Here is a 13,842-nt window from a genome sequence, read left to right as displayed (position 1 = left end):
CCTTGCAAACTCCTCTGGTTGCTGCTGGTTGGTGCAGAACTGGCTGTGAGCCTGATGTCTGTTAGTCCAAGTAACAGCTGCTGCCCAGGAGAACAACCTTAAATCGCCAGGGAGCTTTGGAAAAAATGCTAATTCTAATTACAGCCTCCAGAGCCTTAAAAGCTACTGTGACAAGGAAAGTTTTGTCAGGTTTTCCATTTCTGCTGGAAAGAAACAAGCCCAGAGAGCACAGAAGAGCTGCCTGCAGCACCAAGAGCCCCATGCAGCTGCCTCCTGCTCAGGAACACACCACAGCAGTGCCATCTCAGTCCTCTCTGGAGGGGTGAATTTGGGATATAGGAAATACCACAGTAAATAAGACATCAGACCTATGTAGACTTTATTTGCTCAAAGAAAATAAAATTTCTCTTCCAAGAGAAATGCAAGTACTTGTCACAAAGCAAAATAGTCTAAAAGTACTAAAATGTCTAACAAAATATTCTAAAAGTACTAAAAGTACTAACATGTCTACAAAATAGTCTAAAAGTACTAAAATAATAGTCTAAAAGTACTAAAATGTCTACAAAATAGTCTAAAAGTCCTAAAATAATAAAATTTCTATTCCAAGAGAAATGCAAGTACTTGTCACAAAGGAAAATAGTCTGCCTAACCCTAAAACTACTAAATAATGATGGGGTCATACAGAGAAACAGCCTTCAGAGCAAGATGCTCTCAAGTATCCAGGACACAGAGCATCTGCTTTGAAGCCAATTTTGCTTCATTCTGATGCAGTAAAAGCAGAGACAAAATTTCCCAGGAAGGTCCCAGGCCACCTATAAAGTGCAAGTCCTTTAATTGAGTTTGGAGAAAATAGGAGGCAAAGGTGAGGGCAGAGTTTGCATGGGAATGGTGCTGGGGCTTGAACTGAAAACTCATGAAGATGCTGAGAGCTCTCCCAGATGTTTCAATGGGACCATCACTGAGTTCATCAAAGGATGGACTGGAAACAGGTGCCAGACACAGCCCAGTGACCCCCAGACAGAGCTGCAGTGAAATGGAAGTGGCTAAATCCAGCTGGGAAGTCTTTCCATGGATTGGGGTCATTGGGGTTTATGGAGCAGAGCTGCAGACAGCACAGATCTTGGTCCGGGACTGGGATGAGGGCCCAGGCTGGTGCTTAAATGGGCAGGAGAGAGGGTGGAGGCCCCAGCTGGGGCTGGGCAGAGCCTTTAAAGCCTCTTGGTATCCTCAAGGCTCTGGCAAATGCATGAAAGTCAGTGAAGTGAAAGATCTTTCCTTAGTAGTCCTTTCCAAGCTGGAATTAAAGGGGTTTTTTCCAGCTGCTGGAGCAACACCTGGAAGCCAGACCTGGCTTCTGCCTGTGTTTTCATCATGGGTCTGTTATGTGCATTTAGGCAGGTTATTTTCCTTGCCTGTGCTTGTCTCTTTGCAGAGTCTTGCCTCTTTAGCTGGCAAACCCCTGTCTGGCTTATGGCTGCACAAAGATCCCCCAAGCCTAAAAGACACCAGCAGACCTTTGTCAGGACTGAGGTTATTAGATTAGCACTGTTTGCAGCATCAACACTGCTGTTTCCAGGCAAATACCCCTTGCCCCCAAAGCAGGGTGTGTCCCACATGTTGCTCAACTGGGACTGGTTGTTTCTGGCTCTGGAGAGCAGCTGGAGCTCAGAAGTGCTTGTGGCACCTCTGGTGGAATCCTGCTGGAGCCAGCCCCTCCAGGTTGTGTTGCTGTCATCAGACAATGCTCACAGGCAGCTCTGAGGTTCCACATGATGTCATTTGAGGGTGACATAAGGGTGACATCAAATGGATGTCATCAAATGGATGACATCCATTTGATGTCACCCTTAGGAGTGAGGGATGTGAGGCTGTGTCATGAGGGGGGAGGTTTTGCTTGGATAGTTACCCCTGATGCAGTGGCATAATCTCCTCCAAAACATCTGCAGAGCTTTGGGTGAAGTGTTTGGTGCCTGAGGCAGTGGCTTGGGATGGAAGCGGGTGGGGGAAAGGCTGGAGGCAGAAATGTTCAAAAGGGAGTGGGGATCCTGCAGCTGGAGATGCTGACGGGGGTTGGAAATGGTGAAAATTGGAGGGGGACAGGTGTTGGAGAGGGCTGTGAGGGCCCTGTGGCCACTCTTAGTGCGAAAACTGGCAACTTTGCTTTTTTAAAGGAACCATTTAGTGCTCTTGCATTGCTTAAAGCTAACCCTGAGCAAAAGTGCTGGGTCTTTGCTTCAACCAACAAACCACTGCCACCATCCCTCACTCACTGGACATCAGAGAATCCCAGAATGGTGTGAATTGGAAAGAACCTTAAAGAACATCCAGTTCCAACCCCCTGCCATGGGCAGGGACATCTTCCACTAGATCAGGTTGCTCCAAGCCCTGTCCAGCCTGGCCTTGGACACTTCCAGGGGCAGCCACAGCTTCTCTGGGCCCCCTGTGCCAGGCTTCACCACCCTCACAGAGAATTTCTCCCCAATATCCAACCTAAATCTCTCCTCTTTCAGCTTAAAGCCACTCCCTTTTGTCCTATCAATAGCATCCTCTTGTAAGGTCCCTACTGCACATCCTGTGAAAAGAAATGAAAATGGGGAGGCCCCAGGGGAGGAACAGCACATCTCTCCCAGCAGGTCACACCCATGTGTGACGGTGTTCACAGGGTTCTTGGATGAGGGAATAGACGAGGATCTGACTCCATGTTTCAGAAGGCTTGATTTATTATTTTGTGATATATATTACATTAAAACTATACTAAAAGAATAGAAGAAAAGGTTTCATCAGAAGGCTAGCTAAGAATAGAATAGGAAAGAAAATGATAACAAAAGCTTCTGTCTCTTGGACAGAGAGTCTGAGCCAGCTGACTGTGATTGGCTATTAATTCGAAACAACCACATGAGACCAATCCCAGATGCCCCTGTTGCATTCCACAGCAGCAGATAATCAATGTTTGCATTTTGTTCCTGAGGACTCTCAGCTTCTCAGGAGGAAAAATCCTAAGGAAAGGATTTTTCCTAAAAGATGTCTGCAACACCCATGGATGGGATGTTCTGAGTGGGGGCTACAAAGCTCCAAACCTGTCAGGCTTCTGTGTGCTGGGACACCCACTCTGTGAGAGTGGCTGCAGATGAAGGATGGATGGTTGTCATCAGTATGAAGAGCATGCTGAGCCATGCCTCAGCTCAATTCCTGCTCTGTAACACAGCAGTTGATTGCTGGAGTTGAGGGGATGTGTTGTGGGCAGCTTTTGAGTGTGCCAGCTCTTCCCAGCATTGTGCTGGGGCTGATCTTTGTGACAGAAAATGACAGTATCCAGTTATTGGAACAGTTCCTGTGCCCTGGGATGAACTCCATCTTCTGAGGATGGGCAGAGGAAGAGATGTCAAGCTCTGCATGGAGGGCATGGGGCATTTTCCCCTGGGTGCTGACCTTTGTGCTGCTATCTCCATGGAAATGTTTCATCACGTTGGCAGGGTGGGGGTTTCACTGTCTGATGGGCATGTTATGGGATCTGACTGCACTTAAAATGAGCTAAGCACAAGAGAAGAATGAAGAAGAATGAAGAAATGAGCTAAGGGAAGAATGTGGCCTTCAGTCATTGCTGTGTCAGTCTGGCTGTGTGCCCGTGCAGCCCCGTTGTTTCCAGTGGGGTTATTTGGGGTTATTTCAGTGTAACACTGTGGGACAGCCCTTGAGCTTTTCCCTTTGCCTTATTTACTGTACAGAATTGTTCACTGCTCCAGCTGTAATCCATTCTGCGCTGGGCTTCAAGTAACAATGCTTGGTGCTGATTAGAACTTGCCTCCCTAAATTTTCACACTGGCATTTATTCGCATCCTCAGTGCTGCAGTGAGATTGCAAAGACTCAGCATCTACTCTGCCCTCTGGACCCATGGAACTCCAGCTCCTGAGAAATCAGATCAGCTTTTGATCTTCAGATTAGTTTTTCATGTATTTATCCTCACCAGGTTTACTAGACAAGTGAGTTACCCCAACTGATCACATCCTTGAGCAGTTTTATTATCTACTGAGCAAAAATTCAGTGCTTAAGTGTCCTGGATGGATGTGGAGCTAAGTGTTTTACTCAATATTAAGTGGAAAACCTTTTTCAGAAAAGACAATAGGAACAAACATTTGCTCTAAAAGATTGTTGTTTTTCAGCCTGGGAAACAGCAAAGCAACATTTTTTAAGGCCATGTAGGGAGTCAGCAATGTGCAAGTGACCAGCAAAGGATCTGGGATGCTCAGGAGGAGGAGACTGGACCATGGACTGGAGACAGACCTTTATTGTCCAGAACTCCACATTCAAACTGCCTCCCATGACAGGCCTGTGTCAGTATTGAACAAAATGCTTCTTGTGCAGGATTGCGAAGGAGTTTTCCCTGGTTACGCCGTTCTTGCCTGCCAGGAAGAAAAACACAAAGATACATTGACAGGGAGAGGGGCATTGCAGTTCCTCAGCTGCAGGACATTCCCTGTGGAGGCAGAAAGGGCCGATTGTCCTCTCTGAGAGTGGGATGCAGGAAGGTGAAACAATCCAGGGATACACTTTGGGGTTAACCCCGGGTTTTGGTGCAGAAGTCCCTGTTGCTGGCATGTCACAGACATCTGTTATGAAAAATCCTTTCCTTAGGATTTTTCCTCTTGAGAAACGGGGAAAGAGGCCTCAGGAACAAAATGTAAACAATGATTATCCACTGCTGTGGAATGCAACAGGTGGATCTTTGATTGGCCCATGTTGGTTGTTTCTAATTAATGGCCAATCACAGTGAGCGGATTCAGACAGAGAGTCCAAGACACAAGCCTTTGTTTTTCATTCTTTCTTTATCTATTCTTAGCCAGCCTTCTCATGAAATCCTTTCTTCTATTCTTTTAGTATAGTTTTAATGTAATATATATAATAAAATAATAAATCAGCCTTCTGAAACATGGAGTCAGATCCTCATCTCTTCCCTCATCCTGGGACCCCTGTGAACACGGTCACACTGGCAGGTGATGTGTGAGCAGCATTATGTGGGCAGAAAGGACACTGGGACACAGAGGAAAGCAAAACTCACATGATGTGGCTTCCAACCTCAGCAGAACAGCACTGCCCAAACCTTTGCTCTCCCTGCTCCCTGTAATGTGGCTGTGGTGCTCCCACTGCATTCCCCTGGCTCTGGACCCAAACCAAACCTAGGGCAGCCTTGTCTGGCCATGTTTGCTCCATTTCAGGTGTGACTGTGATGGCAGCCTTTCCTTAAGTCACAGCACTAATTAATCCTTCTGACAGACCATGGGGACATTGATGAGCTTTGGTTGTTGCTGTTTGAAACCCAGCTCGGGACCTTTTAATCAGCTACCTCTGCATGTTTGGAAAGGGAAAGAGAAGAACCAAAGCCCAGAGGATATTGAAGGAGGAAGAAGGAGCTCTTTTGATTTTTCTCCATGTATTTCCATGTAATCTTTTGACAAACAATATTTTCACTTGCACTTTTTGCTATAAGAGATTTCATTTCTGAGCCCTTCCCTTCACTGTTGCACTCTCAGACTCATTCCTGCACAGAGCTATGGCTTCCTAATTCCCTCTGAGCTTACATCTTGTGCCTTAGCTCCTTTCTTGGCAAATTTGCTTTCTCACAAGGGATCTGGAAGGACAAAAGGTGGTAAATTTTGTCTTTAGTTGTGAGCTCTTTTAGCACATGGATGCAGTTGGCCTCAGGTCTGCTCTCTGCAGGCTGTTCTTGTGCATCTCCTCCTGTCAGTGGGTCCTGTTTTCCAAAGGCAGTGGTTGGGAATGCTTTCCTCTCTGCTAGCAGTGCTCTCAGACTGGCTGATCCCAAGCCCAGGCAGTTCCCTGGTGCTGGCTGAGCTGGGAGAGGCTGTGCCACTGGTGATGGAGTCCTGCTGCCCAGCTGCTGCGAGGGTGGCTGGATGAGACACTTAGAAGTGCTCCTAAGGCAATGGAAAGTGTGAATACGTGGGCTTGGGATATGCATTTTAATGAGGTGCTTGAATTCTCCCCTTGCTGGCCAGCAGGGCCAGTGTCTGGCAGTGCCACAGCTCCTAACAACCACACATTGTGTCCCTGTGAGCTGCACAGCTCCCAGGGTAGCCAAGGCCTCACCCTCGCCCTGCTCCCCAGACAAACAAGGGACTGTGAAAGAAATGTCAGATTCCTCCTCAAAGGTGCCCAGATGGTCTGACATCATCCCAGATGTCTCTGAGGCACATCTTTGACCCAAAAAAAAAGCTGAAAACTCTCAGCTTTCTCATAAGTGTGTGTATCTTCCCATGCTTTGCTCCACCAGTGTTTAAGCAAGATGAGGTCTGTCAGAGCTAACTCCAAGGGCTGAGTACAAGGGTGACAAATCACAGCCAAACTCAAGTGTAGCTGAGGGATTCTGCTCTTTCTGCTGGGGCTGGTACAGCTCTGAATCACCTTGGCTGTGATGCAGGGCCTGCAGCAAGGCAAGAACCAGGCAGGCAGCAGCTGTGTTGCAATGTGGCATTCACATTCTCTGAAAAATCCCTTTGCCCAGGATTTTTCTCCTGGGAAGCCGCAAAGCCTCAGAGAAAAAGGAAAACATTTCTTATCTCATTTGCGTCTCCTGTGTTGTGCTCATGTGGAATGTGTTTGGAGATTGTTTACCTACAGGTGATTATTCCATTGGATTTCTGGTGTGAGTAGTTTTCATTCTTTGGCCAATCAGGGCCAAGCTGTGTCAGGACTCTGGAAAGAGTAATGAGTTTTCATTATTAGCTTTTTAGCCTCTGGTAAGTATCCCTTCTGTATTCTTTAGTATAGTTTGGTTTAGTATTCTTTAATATAATAGAGTTTCATAAAATAATAAATTAGCCTTCTGAGAACATGGAGTCAGATTCATCATTCCTCCCTTCATTGGGGCACCCCAAAAATACAATATTGGATGTCCAGATGTCAGTGCAGAGGTGACAAGGAAGGTCAGAGTGGTGGCTGGGAGCTGGCTTGTCTCTGGCCTTGTAGGCTTGAGCAGACATTGTTTGCACATCAATAATTCAGGCAGTGTGAGCTCCTCTTCTCCCTCCTCTCATCATTCACAAAGCACAAACATGAGCTGTGCTCACTCCCTGGCAGTCATGGTCACATCACCTGTCCCCAGCTGTAGACCAGGGCTGTGCTGCTCCAGGTTTGGGGGTGACATTTCCTAGCCCTGGAGGTGGCTGGTTCAGTCCCAGCTGTGCTGGCAGCTCATTCAGCAGCACAATTCTACATCTCAAATGCAGTGGCAATTCAGTCTCCATCTCTCACCTCAGTTTTATCCATGATAATTTGAGGGAAATGGAGGAATCTCCCCCCACCAAGTTATCCTGTTTTAAACACTCATTTAAAACCTGACTCTGACATCCCAAACGGCAAAAAGGACTTTTATTCAGCTCTTCTGTGTTATTACTTCTTGCCATCCTCTGCTTTAATCCTTGCTCCAAATGCATCTCCCCAGGCAAACATGTTGGGAAAAATATTTCACCTTGCAGCACCTGGCACAGAGGGACTGGACCCCTAAACTCTTTTTCCTCAGTGTGAGTGGGTCCAGCTTATTCCCAAAATGAACCAGTGTCATGTGCACAGCAGGGTAGAAATGGGTAATTTTCTGCTCTTAGGCAGCAGTTTCAGTGGAATGACTCAGTGGGGCCAGGTGGGAGTGGGACTGCAAGGACCCCATTGGCAGCAGAGCAGTTTGGGAATCCCATGGCAGCCACAGCCTTTGGCTCCTTGGAGCCAGGAGAAATTCCAGCTGTGGCCTTGCAAGGACAGGATCAGAAACCTGAATCCCAGCTGAAGCTGCAGCCACAAGAGTTTTGCAAAGCCTTGCCTGGGCTCTGGTGGAGATGGGAGGAGAGGGCTGGGCACCAACTGCACTTGGCCATGGCTGAGTCCTTCAGGATTTCAACCAGTGCACTTTTACCAAGATATTCTCCTTATTAAAAGCTGTTTTTGCCTGCCAGCTGCTGAATCATATCCAGCACTCTGGGGGAAGGCACATCTCTCTCATGAACCATTAGAGGGTGAGGAAGGCTGGTAGGTTTCAAAGCATGTTGCTCCACCCCATCAGGAGTGCGGTCTTTTGGACACACCTGGAAGAGAGATGGAAATAGGAAGAGGCAGGGGATTCAGAGCACTCTGGGAGAGCTGGAGAGACAGTTCAGCTCCTTTTGGCTCCAGCAAGAGTCAGAATGCTCAGGATGGGACAGGATTAGCTGTTGAGGTGAGTCCCACCTTCTCTGCTTGTCTGGAGACAGGCACTTCCTGACAGTGACTCAGCCCATCCTAAAACCTGTCCAAAACAGATGGGATAGATTATTCCCTGGAGGTGGCTTCTCAAGCAGGATTAGATGTGATGCCCAGCTTTCTGATGACTGAGTTGGCAAAGCTGAATCCCACCCTTTATTTTTTGTGCTGAGCATGGAGTAGAAGCTGCAGGAGAATGAACCACATGGCCTCCCTCATTCTGTTTGCTTTGGAGCAAACCCATGTGCACACACGCACGCTCGTACATATGTTTGTGTGCATGTCACATAAATTCAAAGGGTTTTCATTTAAGCTGCAGAGGCAAGCACAGGATACAGATGCCAGGATCCAGGCTGTCAGTGCATATCCATTTAAATATGGCAGAAGTTTTTTTCCTGGGAAAAATTGACTCAAACTGCACGGAGTGACGAAAATGAGACAAAAAGCAAAGAGGAAATGAAAGAAGGGGAGAGAGAGATGGTCCCAGCCCCACATTTGGCCCCTGTATGAGGGTGTGGGGAAGTTCTGGGTTTCCTGGGAATGTGTTTCTGTTCCCTCCTGATCCTCTCTGCAATTCTAGCTTGGATGCTGTGTACACCCAGCTACTTCTGCTCTGTGTTGTTTTACTTTTTCCTTTCCTTTTCTTTTGGCTGAACACAGGCAAGAATGTCAAAAGGAATTTGTGAGCACAAGGGAAGTGAGATGCAGCCTCTCTGCAAGTAGGCCAAAGCAAGATTATTTCTCCTCCTGCCTTGTTCTCAGAAACAGCAGAGCTTATTTGGCCCCAATAAATCCCTCTGAGAAAAGTGCAGTTTCACAGAATTGGAAAAAATACTAAAGAGAGGGGTTTTGTAATGGGAGAGGTCAAGCAGTGTTAATTATAATCAGAGCTGTAATGTAGATAATGAGATTTGGGGAGTTTTTCTTGAAATCATTGCCTCTAGGAACCTCTTTTCCTCTCCTTTGTGGGGTGGAGGGGGGATGTGTATGTAGGGAGTTGTTGTGGTCTCATTGCTCCTTGCTCTAACACCCTGCCTAAAGTTCCCTCAGCAGAGCTTGGCACTGAGGCCTGCTCACACACAGGATAGAAGGGTCTCCATTTTCACTTTCTGCTTTTTTGATCCATTTTTTGAGGGACAAATACTTGGGCCAGCCTTGTTACAATGGAATAAATCCAAGAGTCCTTTTCTCTACTGTGTGATTGCTGCCTGTGCATGTGGGATGGTTTGGCTGACTGAACTGAGGGCTGGGAGACCCAGGTTTTGGGAACCTCTCACTTTCTGACCTTGACATAATTACAAAAGCAGCCTGGTTTTCCTCTCTGTAAAATGGGATATTGAGGGATGGTGTCTCTGAAGGATGATGTCATGCATTATCTGAAGCATTTTACTATAAAAATGGTGGTGTAAAAGAGCAGATGAGAGAGGGTAAAACCTCCCCTTCTTCTTCAAATAGCTGATTATTTTGCCCAACTTTTCCATTTTCTGTGGACTGTTAGACTGGAGGCAGCCTCCATGTTTGGTGCAGGAATTCACCTTTGTGCAGGTTTATTTGGTGCACATCATGACATGAACCTGATGGGAATCTCCTCTTCTCTTTGAAAGAATCTCTTCCACCAGCACTTGCTTTAATATTCTTGTCTCTGAAACAGTGGTGGGACGTGGAGGAATGTTCCAGCTAAGCAAGTGGAGGGATTAAGCCTGAGATCCCTGCAGAGCAAAAATTATTTGTACAGAGGACAGAAACAGGCAGGGAGAGTCTCCAGACCTGGCTCCAGAATGTTTGAAGCTATGGGAAATATTCCCCTTAATTCCAGGTGGACTGGGAGCCAAGGCACCAGCTGTGAGGATTAGGTTTGTTTGCATCATTGCATCATCATCATCTGCCATGCAGAATCCAGGGGGATATATTGATGACACAGCTTGATCAGTCCTTTGAGCCCTTTTCCAAACTGTCTTTGCATAGCAACATCAGGCCTAGGCTGATGTGGTTTCCAGCACTGCTGATTCCTCCTACATTTCTTCTGGACAAGCCCTTCACGTATTTTCCTGACAGGCATGAGAGGAAACTTTAAATGCTGGTGAGCCCACAATATTATTTCTTGCATAGCTTTCCTTGGAATTTGAAGGCTGAATGGAGGCCAAGAAGGGGCTGAGCTGAGAATCTGCTGATTCCTCTGCCCAGATATTGCCTCATATTCCTCCCATGTGTTTTGCATCCAAATATAGGGTATGTTTGCATGGACAGAGGCTGCTTTTGGGCAACTTCTCTTGAGTCTTACTCAGCTGAAGTCTGTCTCCATGTGAACACAGCTGCATGGCTGCTAAATCCAAGCTGGTCTCACTGAGGGGAGCTGGACACCTCTGCAGTCTTCCTCTTGCCTTTTCCTCAGTGGTCTGGCTTTCCCAGAAACCAGGATCCTTAACCTCCTTTGCTAAGAACTCATCTTGTGACCAGCTTTCCTCACCCTGGTTGCCTGTGTTTACAGAGGATGATGAACAGTTGGCATATTGATTAAAAATAATGTGCCTGGGACAAAACTGACTGGCAGGGAGAATCTGCAATGACTAGTCAGGACTTCTTTTTATATCTAGTTAATTGAATGTATTAACCTAAACATTTATTAATTGGTGAAACTATTCAGTAGAGTGAACATGTAGCAAATAATATCCTAATTATGAATAGAGAATGTGCATCCTTTGACATGTTTGCTGGTTTTTTAACTTACAAGTAACTTGTTTTAAGTATATGCCACTTGCAGCTTACTGTCTAGAGGGTGTCAGACAAACTGTCAGAGTTTGTTATTAGTCATTATTATTCACTATCCCTTAATTCAGAACATGGTTCTCCCGGTCATTGAGAGCTTTTATCCCAATTGTGGTGCCCGATTTTTAAGCTTAGTTAGGTCTAGATGTGCCTCACAAGACCTTTTGGGCAAGAGTTGTTTTTCATCTCATATTTGCCCAGCCCCTGGCACCACAGAGATCAGGCCTTGAGATAGGGAAGGACATCCCAATATTCTTCATCAGCCAAAATGGCAGTGTAGAAATATCTAAAAGATCAGTAAACATCTTGAAACTAAATTCTTGCCCCCTAAAACACTGACAGCTCTGTCTGCTGCTTGTGGAAACCCAGGACACTGGGAATATTTCTGTGTCTGCTCTGGGGTGCCCTGACCCTCAGGGCAGCACTGACTTTGACCGTCATTCATGGAGAAAGTTTCCCAGACTTCAAGATGGACTGGAATCCACAAAAGTGTGAAATAGATTATAGAGAGTAGTGTGGGTGTATCACTTGGTAAGAAATTTAGGTTTTGGTATTTTTAGTATGTTGGAGATGGAAGGGCACAGGGTGTCACCCTGGGTTTCTTCTTCATGCTTCTTCTTCCTTCTTCTCCATGGGTTTGGGTGGCATTTTGTAATTGGGCAGAAAAGTTGCAGCTCTTTGGGATCAGTTGTTGAGTTAAAAGGGAAAATAATCCAGGTGTCAGTTCTTAATTGGATAGTTTAGTCTTGAAAGACCTTGTAACAAGAGATTGTTGGCCATTTTGTGCCTTCTAATGAAAATCTGCTGAACTCACAGCAGTGAGACTGTTTTACAGATAAGAAATAATAAACAGCTGAGTCCCAACATGAACTGCCATCTCAAGTGCCTTCAACCCAGACCCAGAGAAACCAATAGCTGCTCTCTTCTCTCTTTCTAGACCAAAGAAGCTCTCTTCACAATTCTCCAGGACCTAAGGCCTGAAGACCACTTCAATATCATTGGCTTTTCCAACCGAATCAAGGTCTGGCAGCAGGACAGGCTGGTGCCAGTTACTCCAAATAACATCAGGGATGCCAAAAAGTACATCCATAACATGTCACCCACTGGAGGTATGATCAGAGATACAGATGGGATTAACTGTGCCATCCAGTTAACTACAACAGAACAAAGAGTGGGGAATGTGGTCCTGGAGCATAAGGAATAAAAAGACATTGGGATTTAGGTTGTGGGACAAGGGGGTCCCTTCATCTCCACTCAGGGTTATGTGTTCTTTATTAACACACATTGTGGGAAGGTTTCCTCAGACCCTGCCCATTGCAGGGGGTTTGGACAAGATGGACTTTTAATGTTCCCCCCAACCAAAATTAGTCTGTGATTCCATACACTCATTAAACCAAATTTGATTCCATTCTCTCACTTATCTGGTGACACCCTCAGAATGGGAAAGCCTCCAAGGTTATTTCTTGAGGACACAGATGAAAATATACCCTGGCAAAGGACACACAGTGCCAGTATTGTGCAGTTTCTGAAAGGCTCTGTGAAAGCAGGCTCATGGTTTTGTCTGGGCTGGAAATCCCAGGGATGGAGTACACACTGTGGGATGTGGGATTGCATTCTGCAGGGTTTAGCTTCTCACCCAGTACTGTCCTCTTGTCTCTACCAAAATCATATTTTAAGAATTTCTCAGCCCTTTTTGCTTGTGCCTTGTTGCCTGGAGGGAGGTGGGCAGAGAAATCCCCAGAGCAGTGGCAGAGTGCAGGTGTGAGTTTTAATTTGATTCATAGGTCTCCTGTGAGGCTATGGACAGTAGTATAAAAAATCTCCAACTACAGTGAGGTTTGCAATCAAACATATTCCAGCATCTGTGCCCAGAGAGCTGCAGAATGACCTTTTTAAACCCTTCCCCATGGAAGTGGTCACAGCTGGCTGAAGGTCAGGGAGGGCCTTCCCATGGCTGCCCCTGAGCAGGGACCACTCCTAGCAGAGGAAACCTCTGATGGAAAAACACAGCAAACAGGATGGTTGGCTGTGCTGCTTGTGCTGTGAGAGGAATTGCTTAGGAAGTGGTGAAGGGACCTGCCCAGTTAAACAATTACCAATAGTAATTGGGACAAAACTCAGAGAACAAAGCCTTTTACTCCTGAAGTGCCAGGAGAGCTGTGCAGGAACCAGCTGGGTTCGCCTTTACTAGGCACATCTAGTAAAAGGAAATTATTGACTGTGATTCTCCACAGTGATTCTCCACCACAGGTACTTCAGGTTTTTTTCAGGCTTGGCTAACTCTGTGTTTTCCCTATAAAGGTGCTATTCCTTGAGTATCTCCCACTGAACATGAACACACACAAAGAACATGGTGTTGTACTTACAGACCAAAGAAACAGGAGAAAAATCCTGCTGCTAATTACCTGAGCATGTGGCAAAAGGCAGTTTTCAGTGCTTGGTAGTTCTATGATACAACTGAGTATAAATTAAACACTCTGCTACATGACGTGGTTTTCCTCTGGTTTTGGGGAAAAAGTACTTCCTGAAATTTTGGATCTGCTTGGGGACTGAGAGAGTTAGAATATTTGGGTGCATGTTTTTTGGTTGAGAACCATTTTGCAGAAGACAGTCAGGATTTTGAGGACTTTTCAGAATCCTTTGCTGCTTTCCTGTTCCTTGTCTTGCTGCCACACAATGGAGGTGTGCACACTGAGTTTCTAGGTTCGTGCTGACTTTCCATCACATCCTGTTGATAACCTTCCTAGATCTCCCTTTCCAGACCCCCAGAGTCAGCTCTTAACCCATTTCACCTGCTTTGTTTCCTAAGAGCTGTTTTTAACCCCAAT

At 46.1% G+C, this 13,842-nt stretch overlaps 1 protein-coding gene across 1 annotated transcript in view; it reads left to right on the top strand.

Moving 5' to 3' along the window:
* Positions 1-13,842, top strand: part of ITIH5 (inter-alpha-trypsin inhibitor heavy chain 5) — a 49,395-nt gene that overhangs the window by 24,286 nt on the left and 11,267 nt on the right. Inside the window, exon 8 of the mRNA XM_058022412.1 lies at positions 11,952-12,123. Coding sequence (XP_057878395.1) covers positions 11,952-12,123 — 172 coding nt within the window. The remainder of the gene's footprint in view (positions 1-11,951; positions 12,124-13,842) is intronic.

Source organism: Melospiza georgiana, chromosome 4 (genome assembly GCF_028018845.1).
Source record: "Melospiza georgiana isolate bMelGeo1 chromosome 4, bMelGeo1.pri, whole genome shotgun sequence".
Taxonomy (NCBI): domain Eukaryota; kingdom Metazoa; phylum Chordata; class Aves; order Passeriformes; family Passerellidae; genus Melospiza; species Melospiza georgiana.
Note: the sequence above shows the minus strand (reverse complement) of the source record. Positions and strands in the feature narration are given on the sequence as shown.